The sequence below is a fragment of the Gymnodraco acuticeps genome, unplaced genomic scaffold, assembly GCF_902827175.1.
Source record: "Gymnodraco acuticeps unplaced genomic scaffold, fGymAcu1.1, whole genome shotgun sequence".
NCBI classification, from domain to species: Eukaryota; Metazoa; Chordata; class Actinopteri; order Perciformes; family Bathydraconidae; genus Gymnodraco; species Gymnodraco acuticeps.
In genome coordinates this window covers 141,565-157,214 of record NW_022990436.1, presented here as the reverse complement: position 1 = coordinate 157,214, position 15,650 = coordinate 141,565, and the positions used below count along the sequence as shown (strand labels likewise).

The 15,650-nt window shown below is 42.6% G+C and overlaps 1 protein-coding gene across 1 annotated transcript in view; it reads right to left on the bottom strand.

Moving 5' to 3' along the window:
• LOC117551976 (dnaJ homolog subfamily A member 3, mitochondrial-like) overlaps nucleotides 1-15,650 on the bottom strand; it is a gene marked incomplete in the record, with an annotated part of 31,775 nt that overhangs the window by 2,172 nt on the left and 13,953 nt on the right. The window contains 3 exon segments of the mRNA XM_034225083.1: nucleotides 2,465-2,593; nucleotides 2,723-2,787; nucleotides 4,563-4,710. Of these exon segments, the coding sequence (XP_034080974.1) occupies nucleotides 2,465-2,593; nucleotides 2,723-2,787; nucleotides 4,563-4,710 (342 nt within the window).

Here is a 15,650-nt window from a genome sequence, read left to right as displayed (position 1 = left end):
TTGATGTAGAAGAGACATGAAGAAGAGGGGACACATGTTGAAGTAGAAGAGACATGAGGAAGAGGGGACACATGTTGATGTAGAAGAGACATGAAGAAGAGGGGACACACGTTGATGTAGAGAGAAGAACATGAAGAAGAGGGGACACAAGTTGATGTAGAAGAGACATGAAGAAGAGGGGACAGTGTTGTTGATGTAGAAGAGACATGAAGAAGAGGGGACCATGTTATGTAGAAGAGACATGAAGAAGAGGGGACACACGTTGATGTAGAAGAGACATGAAGAAGAGGGGACACAAGTTGATGAAGAAGAGACATGGAGAAGAGGGGACACATGTTGATGTAGAAGAGACATGAAGAAGAGGGGACACACGTTGATGTAGAAGAGACATGAAGAAGAGGGGACACATGTTGAAGTAGAAGAGACATGAGGAAGAGGGGACACATGTTGATGTAGAAGAGACATGAAGAAGAGGGGACACACGTTGATGTAGAAGAGACATGAAGAAGAGGGGACACAAGTTGATGTAGAAGAGACATGAAGAAGAGGGGACACATGTTGATGTAGAGACATGAAGAAGAGGGGACACATGTTGATGTAGAAGAGACCATGAAGAAGAGGGGGACACATGTTGATGTAGAAAGAGACATGAGAAGAGGGGACACTGGTGATGTAGAAGGACCTGAAGAAGAGGGGACACACGTTTATGTATAGAAGAGACCATGAAGAAGAGGGGACACAAGTTGATGTAGAAGAGACATGAAGAAGAGGGGACACATGTTGATGTAGAAGAGACATGAAGAAGAGGGGACACATGTTGATGCAGAGAAAGAAGAGACATGAAGAAGAGGGGACACATGTTGATGTAGAAAAGACATGAAGAAGAGGGACACACGTGATGTAGAAGAGACATGAAGAAGAGGGGACACAATGTTGATGTAGAGAGACATGAGGAAGAGGGACACATGTTGATGTAGAAGAGACATGAAGAAGAGGGGGACACACGTGGATGTAGAAAGAGACATGAAGAAGAGGGGACACATGTTGAAGTATAAGAGAGACATGAGGAAGAGGGGGGACACATGTTGATGTAGAAGAGACATGAAGAGAGGGAGGACACATGTTGATGTAGAAGGAGACATGAAGAGAGGGGACACACGTGATTGTAGAAGAGACATGAAGGAAAGAGGGGACACATTGTTTGCTGTAGAAGAGACATGAAGAAGAGGGGACACATGTTGATGTAGAAGAGACATGAGGAAGATGGGACACATGTTGTGTAGAAGAGACTAGAGAGGGGACACATGTGAGTTAGAAGAGACATGAAGAAGAAGAGGGGAACAACGTTGGATGTATAAGAAGAGACATGAAAGAAGAGGGGACACATGTTGATGTAGAAAGAGACATTGAAGAAGAAGGGGACACATGTTGAGTAGAGATATGAAGAGGGAACACATGTTGATGTAGAAGAGACATGAAGAAGAGGGGACACACGTTGATGTAGAAGAGACATGAAAGAAAGAGGGGGACACACGTTGATGTAGAAGAGACATGAAGAAGAGGGGACACACGTTGATGAAGAAGAGACATGAAGAAGAGGGGACACATGTTGTGTAGAAGAGACATGAAGAAGAAGGGACAATGTTGATGGTAGAAGAGACATGAAGAAGAGGGGACACACGTTTGATGAAGGAGAAGAGACATGAAGAAGAGGGGACACATGTTGATGTAGAAGAGACATGAAGAAGAGGGGACACTGTTGCTGATAAGTAAGAGACATGAAGAAGAAGGGACCACATGTTGATGTAGAAGAGACATGAAGAAGAGGGGACACATGTTGATGTAGAAGAGACATGGAGAAGAGGGGACACATGTTGATGTAGAAGAGACATGAAGAAGAGGGGACACATGTTGATGTAGAAGAGGACATGAAGAAGAGGGACACCTGTTGATGTAGAAGAGACATGAAGAAGAGGGGGACACATGTTGATGTAGAAGAGACCATGAAGAAGAGGGGACACATGTTGATGTAGAAGAGGACATGAAGAAGGAGGGGACACATGTTGATGTAGAAGAGACATGGAGAAGAGGGGACACATGTTGATGTAGAAGAGACAAGAGACATGAAGAAGAGGGGACACATGTTGATGTAGAAGAGACATGAAGAAGAGGGGACACATGTTGATGTAGAAGAGACATGAAGAAGAGGGGACACATGTTGATGTAGAAGAGACATGAAGAAGAGGGGACACATGTTGATGTAGAAGAGACATGAAGAAGAGGGGACACGTGTTGATGTAGAAGAGACATGAAGAAGAGGGGACACATGTTGATGTAGAAGAGACATGAAGAAGAGGGGACACATGTTGATGTAGAAGAGACATGAAGAAGAGGGGACACGTGTTGATGTAGAAGAGACATGAACAAGTGGACTTTGCATAATAGGGGACTTTAGATGACTCACGATGATGCTGATGGTCTGGTGGAGGCCCGGCCCTGTGGCGGTGCCCCCGAGGATGGCCTGAGCCACGGAGATCAACACGTCGGAGTGGATGTCGGCTCCGTTCCTCTTGAACACCGGGCTCCTCTGCACCTGCACAGTAACAGCACATTCCACACATCAGAACTCTCCTCTTCAGGGCGGCTTTTGATCCGTAATTACTGTTGTGATTTATATATTTCAAGTGTGTTGTTTTAATGTAGATTCTCTGACAGGACTCACCCTGAACGTGATGAGGATCTCTTTACTGCCCACTGACATGCGCACTGACTGACCGTGCTCCACTCCTGAGAGAAAAGAACAGAGAAATACTCACAATCTACAAAACAGATTAAATAAACTGACCACCTATTAGTTACTGTGGTTTATAAACAGAGTACCAGACCTGAGTACTTCTACTTTTACTGAAGCACAACATCCGCGTACTTCTACTTTTACTGAAGTACAACATCTGAGTACTTCTACTTTTACTGAAGTACAACATCTGAGTACTTCTACTTTTACTCAAGTACAACATATGAGTACTTCTACTTTTACTGAAGTACAACATCTGAGTACTTCTACTTTACTGAAGTACAACATCTGAGTACTTTTACTTTTACTGAAGTACAACATCTGAGTACTTCTACTTTTACTCAAGTACAACATATGAGTACTTCTACTTTTACTGAAGTACAACATCTGAGTACTTCTACTTTTACTGAAGTACAACATCTGAGTACTTTTACTTTTACTGAAGTACAACATCTGAGTACTTCTACTTTTACTGAAGTACAACATCCGCGTACTTCTACTTTTACTGAAGTACAACATCTGAGTACTTTTACTGAAGTACAACATCTGAGTACTTCTACTTTTACTGAAGCACAACATCCGCGTACTTCTACTTTTACTGAAGTACAACATCTGAGCACTTCTACTTTTACTCAAGTACAACATATGAGTACTTCTACTTTTACTGAAGTACAACATCTGAGTACTTCTACTTTTACTCAAGTACAACATCTGAGTACTTCTACTCAAGTACAACATCTGAGTACTTCTACTTTTATTGAAGTACAACATCTGAGTACTTCTACTTTTACTCAAGTACAACATCTGAGTACTTCTACTTTTACTGAAGTACAACATCTGAGTACTTCTACTTTTACTGAAGTACAACATCTGAGTACTTCTACTTTTACTCAAGTACAACATCTGAGTACTTCTACTTTTACTGAAGTACAACATCTGAGTACTTCTACTTTTACTGAAGTACAACATCTGAGTACTTCTACTTTTACTCAAGTACAACATCTGAGTGCTTCTACTTTTACTCAAGTACAACATCTGAGTACTTCTACTTTTACTCAAGTACAACATCTGAGTGCTTCTACTTTTACTGAAGTACAACATCTGAGTACTTCTACTTTTACTGAAGTACAACATCTGAGTACTTCTACTTTTACTGAAGTACAACATCTGAGTACTTCTACTTTTACTCAAGTACAACATCTGAGTACTTCTACTTTTACTGAAGTACAACATCTGAGTACTTCTACTTTTACTGAAGTACAACATCTGAGTACTTCTACTTTTACTGAAGTACAACATCTGAGTGCTTCTACTTTTACTGAAGTACAACATCTGAGTACTTCTACTTTTACTCAAGTACAACATCTGAGTGCTTCTACTTTTACTGAAGTACAACATCTGAGTACTTCTACTTTTACTGAAGTACAAGATCTGAGTACTTCTACTTTTACTGAAGTACAACATCTGAGTACTTCTACTTTTACTGAAGTACAACATCTGAGTACTTCTACTTTTACTCAAGTACAACATCTGAGTACTTCTACTTTTACTGAAGTACAACATCTGAGTACTTCTACTTTTACTGAAGTACAACATCTGAGTACTTCTACTTTTACTGAAGTACAACATCTGAGTACTTCTACTTTTACTGAAGTACAACATCTGAGTACTTCTACTTTTACTGAAGTACAACATCTGAGTGCTCCTCCCCCTGTGTTGTTGTGCATGAAGCCACAAACAGCTGTTTAGCGGCTGGAGGTGACCCCACCTGCGGGGACGGGCACGGAGACGGTCTGCCTCTTCTTGGTCTGTCCGGAGCCTCGGCACAGGAGGCAGATGGTGATGATGATGGAGCCTCTTCCTCCACAGCGGCGGCAGGCGCTGCGCATCATGAAGGGACCCGTGTTCATGGACTCCTGCACACAATCAGACTCAGCTTCATTACCAGGTAGCACACATTGGTTCTTACTTTAAAGACAAGTGATTCCAACATAATAATACATTGTTTCTGAGTTATCAATGCCAGTAAGAATCAGAATCAGGTTTATCACCAGGTAGGTCGACACGTACGAGGAATTTTACTTGGTGTCGTGGTGCTTACATAAAAGTAAAACAAAAATTAAAATACAGAGGGAAGCGAAAAAGGAAAAAACATCATAATTGAAGTTGCACGCTGAGATGCGACAGCACGGATCTGACTCTTACTAATGTTGGCAGTTCACACAAGCGGCCGATCACAGTTAGAGTTCTCCGGCCGAAGCTCCAAATAAACCATCAGTGTTTGCATCAAAGTTCCTGCTCTCTCCGTGTCTCTCTGAGTCTCCATTGCTCCAGAAGTCTCCATCACACTTGGGAGTTCAGCTTTCATCTATCTGCAGCTGCTGTGCTCATGCAGGGCATCTGCATGTTTCGTAAGTACAAATGTAATGACTTTAAAGACCTTTTAATACAATACAACTTTATTTATAAAGCACTTTAAACCTCCAGACCAAAGTGCTGTACAGGCAAATAGATAAAACAAAGCACACAAAGAAGTAACACAGCTCAGAGCTCACACACCATAAAACAAGTACAAGTAAAAACAAAAAACAATTTAAAAGCAAAAAAGCAACACTCTGAAAGATGTTGAAACGCCAAATGTTAAAACGCTAAGGAGAAGAGGTGTGTTTTAAGAAGCGATTTAAAAGCAGGCAGTGTGGAGGCCGGTCTGATCTCCAGGGGCAGAGCGTTCCACAGTGTGGGAGCCGCTACAGAGAAGCAGCGGTCCCCTCTGAGCTTTGACCTGGTTTTAGGCACATTCAGGGGCCGTTGGTCCGCTGACCTGAGAGGGCGGTTCGGCGTGTAATGCTGTAGCAGCTCAGCAAGGTATGCTGGGGTCATGCCATTCAGGGATTTAAAAGTAAATAAAATAATTTAAAAATGGATCCTAAAATAAATTGGCAGCCAGAAGCTAAAACAGGGGACATGTGGTCATACTTCCGTGTGCCAGTCAAGAGCCTTGCTGCGGCATGTTGCACCCGCTGCAGTCGTGCGAGGGAGGACCCACTGACCCCCATGTAGAGAGAGTTACAGTAGTCCAGCCGGGTGGTGACAAAGGCATGGATTACTGTCTCAAACTGCTGTCTGGAGAGAAAAGGTTTTACTCTGGCTAGCTGCCTCAGGTGATACAAGCTCGTTTTTACCTCTGACTCTCAAGTTTGAGTTCACGGTCCATTTTAATACCAAGGTTCGTGACGGTGGGCTTGGTGTACTGATGCAAGGAACCCAGGTCTACAGCAGTGGTGTCAGTGGTGCTACCAAAAACCATTACTTCTGTTTTTCCTTCATTGAGTTTAAGGAAATTGCACGCCATCCAGGCCTTTATGTCATCTAGGCACTTTAGCAGTGGGCTAATTGAGTAACCCTCCTTCTTTGTTAGAGGGACATACATCTGGCTATCGTCAGCATAGCAGTGGAATGCGATGCCGTGCTTTCTAAAAATGGACCCAAGAGGGAGCAAATAGAGGGAGAATAGCAGGGGGCCTAATACTGAGCCCTGTGGGACCCCATACAGGAGTGGAGCAGAGGATGACTCGGAGTCACCAAGGCTGACAGAGAAAGTTCTGTCCTTCAAATATGACCTGAACCATTCCAGGGCTTTTCCCTCAATGCCCACTTCTCCAAGCGGGAGATCAGGATGTCATGTTCGACTGTATCGAAAGCAGCAGTTAAGTCAACAAGTAGGAGCACAACGCAGTCCCCAGAGTCAGTAGATAAAAGGATGTCATTAAAGACTCTTAAAAGCGCTGTTTCAGTGCTGTGCATAGTTTTAAAACCGGATTGGAAAACCTCCAGTATGTTGTTCTCTTCCAGAAAAAACATAATTTGACTGTAGAAAATCTTCTCCAGGATCTTTGACATAAAAGGCATTTTGGAAATGGGCCTAAAATTAGCCAGAACTGTGGGATCCAGGCTGGGTTTTTTTAATACGAGGTTGCACTACTGCATGCTTCAGGTTTTCGGGGACCTTCCCTGAGAGCAGGCTGCTGTTTAAAACTGCCAGCACAGATGGTCCAACAGTGGGGAAAACCTCTTTAAAAAGTCGAGGCGCGACAGGGTCATTTGGAGAACCAGAGGGCTTTAACTTGGAGACAATCTCCTGTACAAAAGACAGAGCTACATGCTCAAACTGATTAAAGACAGCAGAACACGGTGCAGGAACTGAGGGGTCAATTGCAGGAGCAGAGATTTGAGTTTCTAGTGGAGTTTACCTTATTAGAAAATCTTCACAGACCGCAGTAGAGGTCTCCATAGAGCTATTCTGGGGGGCATTAAGGACCAAATCAATAGTCTGGAACAGAACACGTGGCTTATGACGATTTGACAGAAAGATGTCAGATAAAAGTTTGCTTTTTGCCTCTTTCACAGTGATCCGATAGAAACGCCAACACTCCCTCAACATTTCAAATGAAACTTGCAGTTTGTCCTTTTTCCATTTCCGCTCAGCTCTACGGCAATCCTGTCGGACAGCCCGAGTCGTGTCATTTAACCAAGGCTCAGATTTAGTTTTAGGTTGCCTGGTTTTTAAAGGAGCAACAGTGTCTATGGCAGCAAGTAGAGTGAAACCATGAGCAGGGTTCATACACTTTTTCACCAATGATTTTCAATGACTTTTCCATGACTTCTCAATGACCTTTACCTAATTTTCCATGACCAAAAAAAAATGACCACTGAAAATGGTTTATTTTAACATGGAACAGGAAAATAAGGTCTGCATATGAAACATGTAGTGCCTATCTAAAACAAATCAAATAGTAGGCTTACTAGCTTCTACACGCTAAAGCAACTGTAGTCAGGGATGCAAAGTCATCAGGTATGAAAAAGGTGACAAGGATCCGAGCCCCTCGACCCCACGGGATATCGGCTTTAAAATGAGGAATAACAGAGGATTTTAGCAGTCAGAGCAACTAAAGCAGCAGTTAATAATAACAGAAACGCCAAAGAGTTACATCTAATAGAAATATATAAAAGCATTTATTTTAATTGTGTAGCAGTCAGTTTATAATTTTGGCAGTTGAGCATTTTGAAAATGTATTTTCATGCCTCTGTGCAAGGCTTAGTATTTTTATAATACTTTTCTACTTTTACTCAAGTACAACATCTGAGTACTTCTACTTTTACTCAAGTACAAGATCTGAGTACTTCTACTTTTACTCAAGTACAAGATCTGAGTACTTCTACTAGTATTAAGTACAAGATCTGAGTACTTCTACTTTTACTCTAGTACAATCCAGTGGCGAGCTGTGACTTTTATACCTAGGCCCTCTGACCCCCCTTCCCTCGAAAAAAAGAAGAGTTATTACGTCTCAATGTAGACTTCAGCGGAATATCAAAACAGTGGTCCGGGGTGCAAAACGCATCAATGACAGCGACCCTCTACCAGAGATGGGGACTCGAGTCTGTGACTCGGACTCGAGTCGCACTTAAGTCGCACACACAGAGACTTCAGACTTGACTTGGACTCCTGCTCAAAAGACTTCGGACTCGACTTGGACTCGAGTTTTGGGACTCGTGAACAATCATTGTGTTTTCTATTTTTGGCGTATTAAAGGTGGGGTAGGTGAGTTTGAGAAACCGTCTCGAGATCGCTAGAATTTGAAAATACACAACCGGAGAAAATCTGCCACTTCCTCACAGAGCCCCTCCTCCAACACACACGAACGCGCACATGACCAATGAGGGCACGAGATAAGTTTGTGCCCCGATGGAAGGCTGACAGGCAGGTAGGCCATCCAGTTACTTTAGCCGGGCCGGCTATCGGGATGTTAAGAGCATTCCATGGAATATAACAACAAGTGTATCTCGAGCCGGTTTCTCAAACTTACCTACCCCACCTTTAACATTAACATTAACATCATGGTAACACCATGGCGACCGGCGGCACACCTGCAGCTGTACAACTTGTAATTAGGTTCAACTATAAAAACTTCGAATAAAACGCAGGCGGCACCAACAAAAGGAGCGCACACTGCAAAGTCTGCAATATTAAAATCAAGGATGCTGGTGCAACAACGTCAAATGTCATCAGGCACTTTAAAACTCACCCGGAGAGGTTAGTCACATTAACGCATATGGACGGTTAGCAAACATGTTTAGCTCAGCATCAGCTATGTAATATTAACTTAGCTTGCTACTAGCTTTGTAACTGAATATTTGAAAAGATGAGTGAATGTTTGCTTGTCACACTTGTTTGCGTTGAGTGGCGTTGACATCCAACTCTTGACATGACATAAAAAAGGTCGGTAACGTTAATCATTACGTTCCGCTGCCACCAGTGCTTGAATTGGAATGAAAAAGGTGCCAGTACTCTAAAATCAGCAACTTTTTCAAGTCAATTTTATATATACAGCCCACAAACAATAATTTGGCTACTATAATGCTGGTGGGTTTGTCTCTTTACTACTGTATATTTTAGAAAGGTTCACTGTACTTAACATTTGTTATGATAGGCAGCGGATATGGCTAAAGCTCAGTAAGGTCAATATTAACTGAAAATATAGCAATCAAAGTCTAGATCTTCTGCTGAAGACACATGAAGCAGAGACCTTTCAGGTGAGAGCCCCTCTGGTGGTGTTCAACATTAATGACAAGGAAACAAAGCTCTGGTCAGAAGCATTTTTTATAAAAAGCTTTAACAAAATTAAGTATTTCTGTACATTTTGAATGCAATCTAACTTTCCAACTCAGAAAACGAAAAACGAAAAAGTGCCAAAAGTCTTCTCACATGGCTGAGCTGCTTTGCAATATACTTCACCACTGAAGAATACAAATATGTATAAAGTAAACTATGATGCAATCTAACTTTCCAACCCAGAAAAATTATAAAGAGCATGAACAAAGAACATGTAAAAACAAATGCAAAATTTGCACAATCTAAAATGAGAAACTGTAACTGCAAGTAACAAAGTCTGAGCCATGGTAAAGAGTTACATTGAACACCAAGCTGATCAGATAACTCCCTGGTTGGTCTGAAGTCCTTCTATCTCCAGGATCTGTACAAATCGGCACATTATGCCAAAAGTCTTCTCACTGGGTGAGCTGCTTTGCAATATACTTCACATTGTTAGAAAAGGCTCCAGAAGGCCTTGGGGACATCAGTATCAGGGGCTGGAGCTGGACAGGCTCTTTCATCAGCACTTCTCCTTCCCTTTGCCAGCCAGGACCTCACATACTGTTCCGGATTGAACTGTCCTAGTGATGGTCCATTATATTTAATGAAAACCAGGCTGGACAGTCGGCTGACAGAGAGAGCATTCCTTTTTGCAGTAAGGATATCGTTCATGCAGCTGAATGCCCGCTCACACTCACTAGTGGAGACAGCGATGGTTCGGACTGCTTTCAGTAGAGGCTCCATGGCAGCAGGTGTACGGGATGCCCTAGTTTCCTTGTATTCGCGAAAGCCCTGAACAGTCTCTCTTCTGTCCACTTTCAGCACTTCGCACAAACGTAGCACCTCTACGTCCCCATACTGTACGTCTAACTCCTCTTCAGGCCAACTTCCAGGATGGATAACTTTCATGTCCTGGATTAGCTGATTGTCCCGGGCCTCCCGGCCATGTAATGGGATTTCTCTTGTGCTGACATGAGAGGAGGTTGTGGAAGTCATTCTGTGTCTCAGATTCTCTACCATACTGCGGAAAAACTGACCTGCATGAATCTGTACAAGCCTGCCATTCTCACGCAGGGCAACACCCTTGAAGGACTTCTCAGCTAGAGCTGTATGAACTGTAGTCATGTGTGGGCCAGGCATGGTGACCATGGATTCAAAAACTCGTATTTCTCGAGTTAAGAGCCTATCTGCTGTAGGCAGTGTCATCTCTCTTTTTTGGAGTTGCCGAGAGAGGTCGCTGAGCTCTGTGAGCGCATCGTACATCAGTCCCAGATTGCTGACAAACGTTGCAGATGTGAGCACATCATCCAGGCCCTTGTACTTTGCTCTGTCTCTGGAATCCCTGCTCGTGTCGTTTGCAGCATTTGTGAAGTGATCATGAAGCACTCGGTAGTTTTCCCAGACTGCTCTGACGCTCCTTTCACTTGAAGCCACCCAGCGGATGGACAAAACACGCCCTATCACCAGGAGACGCTGTCCGACTGTTTGCGCACACTGCGCTAACTGCCTCTGATTTTTGGGGGAGGCATGGAACAAGGAATAGAGTTTGTCAAAAAAGATCTGGAAATGATTGAGCCCTGAGACCTCCTTGACCACATCCCCAACTGCCAGCTCTAGACGATGATTGGAGCAGTGCCACACAAACAGGCTTGGGAATTTACTACACAACTAGCAACGCCTGTTCTCTTCCCTAGCATGACTGAAGCCCCATCACATGCAAAAGAAACGAAACACTGACCTAAAAAGTCCTCGTTAAAATCTCTTCCAAGACACTCCATTAACGCCTTTGTGATGTCATCAGCCGTTGTTCCATCCAACTCGATCAGCTCCCAAAAAAACGTTTCGGGCTCAGCATCAGCTAATGCTGAGCGTAGACACACAACAAGCACCGTTTTACCACTAATAGTGGTAGATTCATCGACCAAAACACAGAGTTTTCTTTGCTTTTCTGTAATGTCTTTTGCCATTTTTTTCTTCAGCTCATGAGCTATGTGGTCGATGATTTCGCCACAGGTTTTATTGGAGTGCAAAACCCTGCCCACGTTCAGCCCATTCAGTTTCTGTACATTCAAATCAATTGGCATGTCTGTGAATGGCCGGCTATGTTTGCCAATTTTATATGCCGTTCGAAAAACTCTGATAGTGGTGTCTAATTCAGACTTATGCATAGACTGCACTTGATGTTGAATAGTTTCACGTGAAGCAGATGTAAGGATGTCAGCAGCTTTTACATGGGCTTGTGATTCTTTATGTTCTTTGATTTTTTTTCTCAGGCTAGCTTGTTGTTTGCCCTTGTCAACACCGAAATGAGACACTGCACACTCACCCCATTCAGTTGACAGTTTCAGTCCTTGTCCAGTGTGTATTCCCAAAGATTTGACATCTCTGCATATCCGACATCCTAGCTTCTTATCTTTAAGAAGGAGCCATGCATTGGTCTTGCAAAAATATTGCACCTGGTCCGTTGTCCAGCAGTCAGGTGCATCGCTTTGCCCGGTGTTGGTGGTGGCAGTTGCGCCAGCAGCAGCTAACGTTAGAGGCTCTGGAGGAGGCGGCGGAGCTAGTGCTAATGCTAATGCACTAGAACTTGGAGCAGGAGGATTAAGGCAAGGCAAGGCAAGGCAAGGCAAGGCAAGGCAAGGCAAGGCAAGGCAAGGTAATTTAAGTTTAAGCAAGTTTATTTATATAGCACTTTTCAACACAAGGCAATTCAAAGTGCTTTACAAAAAAATGAAAGAGATTAAGAAAATGGCATTTAAAATCAGTCATTAAAAAGAAAAGCTAATAAAATAAACATTAAAAGAAAAAATACATGGATAAAAGTTACAGTGCTGTCAATTAAACATTAAAAGAAAAAAGTACATGGATAAACGTTACAGTGCAGTCTAAGATATGAATAGTTCAATTAAAAGCAGCGACAAAAAGAAAAGTCTTCAGCCTGGATTTAAAAGTAGTCAGAGTTGTAGCGGACCTGCAGGTTTCTGGGAGTTTGTTCCAGATGTTTGGAGCATAATAACTGAACGCTGCTTTACCATGTTTAGTTCTGACTCTGGGGACAGAAAGCTGACCAGTCCCTGAAGACCTGAGAGATCTGGATGCTTCATAATTTAGCAGGAGGTCAGAAATGTATTTTGGGCCTAAACCATTCAGTGCTTTATAAACCAGCAGCAGTATTTTGAAATCTATTATTTGACACACAGGAAGCCAGTGTAAAGACTTCAGAACAGGAGTGATGTGATCCACTTTCTTAGTGTCAGTGAGGACTCGAGCAGCAGCGTTCTGAATTAGCTGCAGCTTCCTAATAGATTTTTTAGTGAGACCTGTGAAGACACCATTGCAGTAGTCGAGTCTACTGAAGATAAAAGCATGGACAAGTTTTTCCAAATCCTGCTGTGACATTAGTCTTTTAATCCTAGATATATTCTTTAGGTGATAGTAGGCTGATTTAGTAACTGTTTTAATGTGACTGTTGAAACTCAGGTCAGAGTCCATGACTACACCTAGATGTCTGGCTTTATCTGTTGTTTTGAACATTGCACACTGAAGCTCAGCGCTAACTTTTATACGTTCTGACTTGGCTCCAAAAACCATTACCTCAGTTTTATCTTTGTTTAATTGGAGAAAGTTCTGACACATCCAGTCATTGATTTGTTCAATGCACTTACTCAGTGTTTGAATTGGAGCATAGTCTCCTGGTGAAATTGTTACGTAAATGTGTGTGTCATCTGCATAGCTATGGTAACTTATTTTGTTGTTCTTCATTATCTGAGCCAGTGGTAGCATGTAGATGTTAAAGAGAAGAGGCGCCAAGATGGAGCCTTGAGGAACCCCACATGTCATATTTGTCAACTCAGTTGTGTATTTACCGATAGAAACAAAGTTGTTTCTGTCCTTTAAGTAGGATTCAAACCAATTCAGAACTGTTTCCGAAAGTCCCACCCAGTTTTCTAGTCGGTCTAGTAATATGCTGTGGTCAACAGTGTCAAACGCAGCACTGAGATCTAATAATACTAACACTGAAGTTCTGCCACTGTCTGTGTTTAAGTGGATGTCATTAAAGACCTTTACAAGAGCAGTCTCAGTGCTGTGGTTTGGACGAAAGCCTGACTGGAACACATCAAAACAGTCATTTAAATGCAAGAAATTACTCAACTGTTGAAAAACAACTTTTTCAATGATTTTACCTAGAAATGGGAGGTTTGATATGGGCCTGTAATTGTTCATTACTGAAGCATCTAGATTATTATTTTTTAAGAGCGGTTTAATGACTGCAGTTTTCAGGGCCTGTGGAAAAATACCTGAGTGAAGAGACTTGTTTACTATGTGAAGTAGATCTGAGGCCATGCAACGAAAAACATCTTTGAAAAATCCTGTTGGAATAGTATCAAGGCAGCAAGAGGAGGATTTCAGAAGTTGAATAATGTCCTCTAGGTTTTTATCATTAATCTGATGGAATTGTGTCATGATGTCTGAATTGATGTTAAGTGGACACAGGGACAACACATTTGCTGTTCCTGATGCAGAGGCACTGACTGCTTGTCTGATTTTCTGAATGTTGTCAGTGAAAAAGGCAAAATCATTGCACGCCCTGGTGGATAGAAATTCAGAGGCTACTGACACTGGGGGGTTAGTTAGTCTGTCGACGGTAGCAAACAAGGCACGTGCGTTGTTTTTGTTTTTGGTAATGATGTCAGAGAAGAACGATTGTCGTGCGTTTTTCAATTCCAAATTATAAAGGCCAAGTCTCTCTTTATAGATTTCAAAGTGAACCTGGAGATTTGTTTTTCGCCACCTGCGTTCAGCTTTTCGACACTCTCTTTTTTCTGCTCTCACGGTCATGGCCTTTCTCCATGGAGATATTTTCTTGCCAGACACTTCCTTTACCTTAGTTGGAGCAATGGCATCTATAACATTTTTAATTTTTGAATTAAAATTATCTACTAGCTCATTTACTGAGATGTTGGCAGGGGCAAGTGTGGAAGAGAAATTCTGAGTAAACATTTCCCTAGTATTTTCAGTTAAATATCGCTTTGTGGTTACCTCTTTTTGAACACTTTTGTGAACAGAAATAGAGCTCTCAAAGAAAACACAGGAATGGTCAGAGAGTGCAACATCAGTCACCACAACCTTAGAGATATTCACACCCTTTGAGATAATTAAGTCCAGAGTGTGCCCCTTATTGTGCGTGGGCTCCGTCACATGCTGAGTCAGTCCATAGCCATCAAGAACACAAAATAGTTCTTTAGCCCCTCTGTCCTGGGGGTTATCAACATGGATGTTAAAATCACCAACAATGACTAGACGGTCAAAGTCAATACACACTATAGACAGCAGTTCAGTAAAGTCATCAAAAAAGCTTGCACAGTATTTGGGTGGTCTATAGATATTTAGGAACAGAGCTCGAGAGGAGCATTTCAGCCGAAGGGCCACATATTCAAAATAATCAAAGTTTCCATACGATGTCTTCCTGCATTGAAGGGAATCATTGAACAGAATAGCAACTCCACCCCCTTTCTTATGCATTCTTTCCTGACTCATAAAACTAAAGTTGGGAGGGGTTGATTCGATAAGAACAGCTGCACTGTTATTTTGTTCAATCCAAGTTTCTGTTAAAAACATAAAATCGAGATTGTGCTCAGTGATAAAATCATTGATTAAAAATGTTTTTCCTGCCAAAGACCTGACATTTAATAAAGCTAGTTTAAGTTTGTTAAACACACTATCAGTCATGTTTTTTGTAACAAGCTGTGGCTGACATGGAATCACTGCTAAATTAGATACACTCACACAAACGTTTGAGCGCTTCCTGTTTCTATGATTCACCGCTCTTAATCTATTACCTATCAACACAGATATCGGCAAAGCTACTGGCAGGCAGGGCCCCGACATGTCCTGGAAAGAGTTGAGAGTGCCATACGCCCTTGAGCCTGGACCCATCACATATCAGTAAGAGTTTGTTGTGTTTTGTACACACACATCCTTATCAGGCTTCGGAGACTGCAGAAGCCCCCTCGAAGGGAGGGGAGGTGGTTGACGTAGGCACGGTGATGGAGACGGGCTAGATGGTGCGGGGGTAGAGGACATGCTGCCAGGGGGGGGAGGTGGTTGATGTAGGCGCGGTGATGAGGACGGGGGAGATGGTGCGCGTCTCCGCGGTGATTTTGGTGGGCGTCGTTGAGGAGCGGGGGTAAAGGACATGGTGCCAGC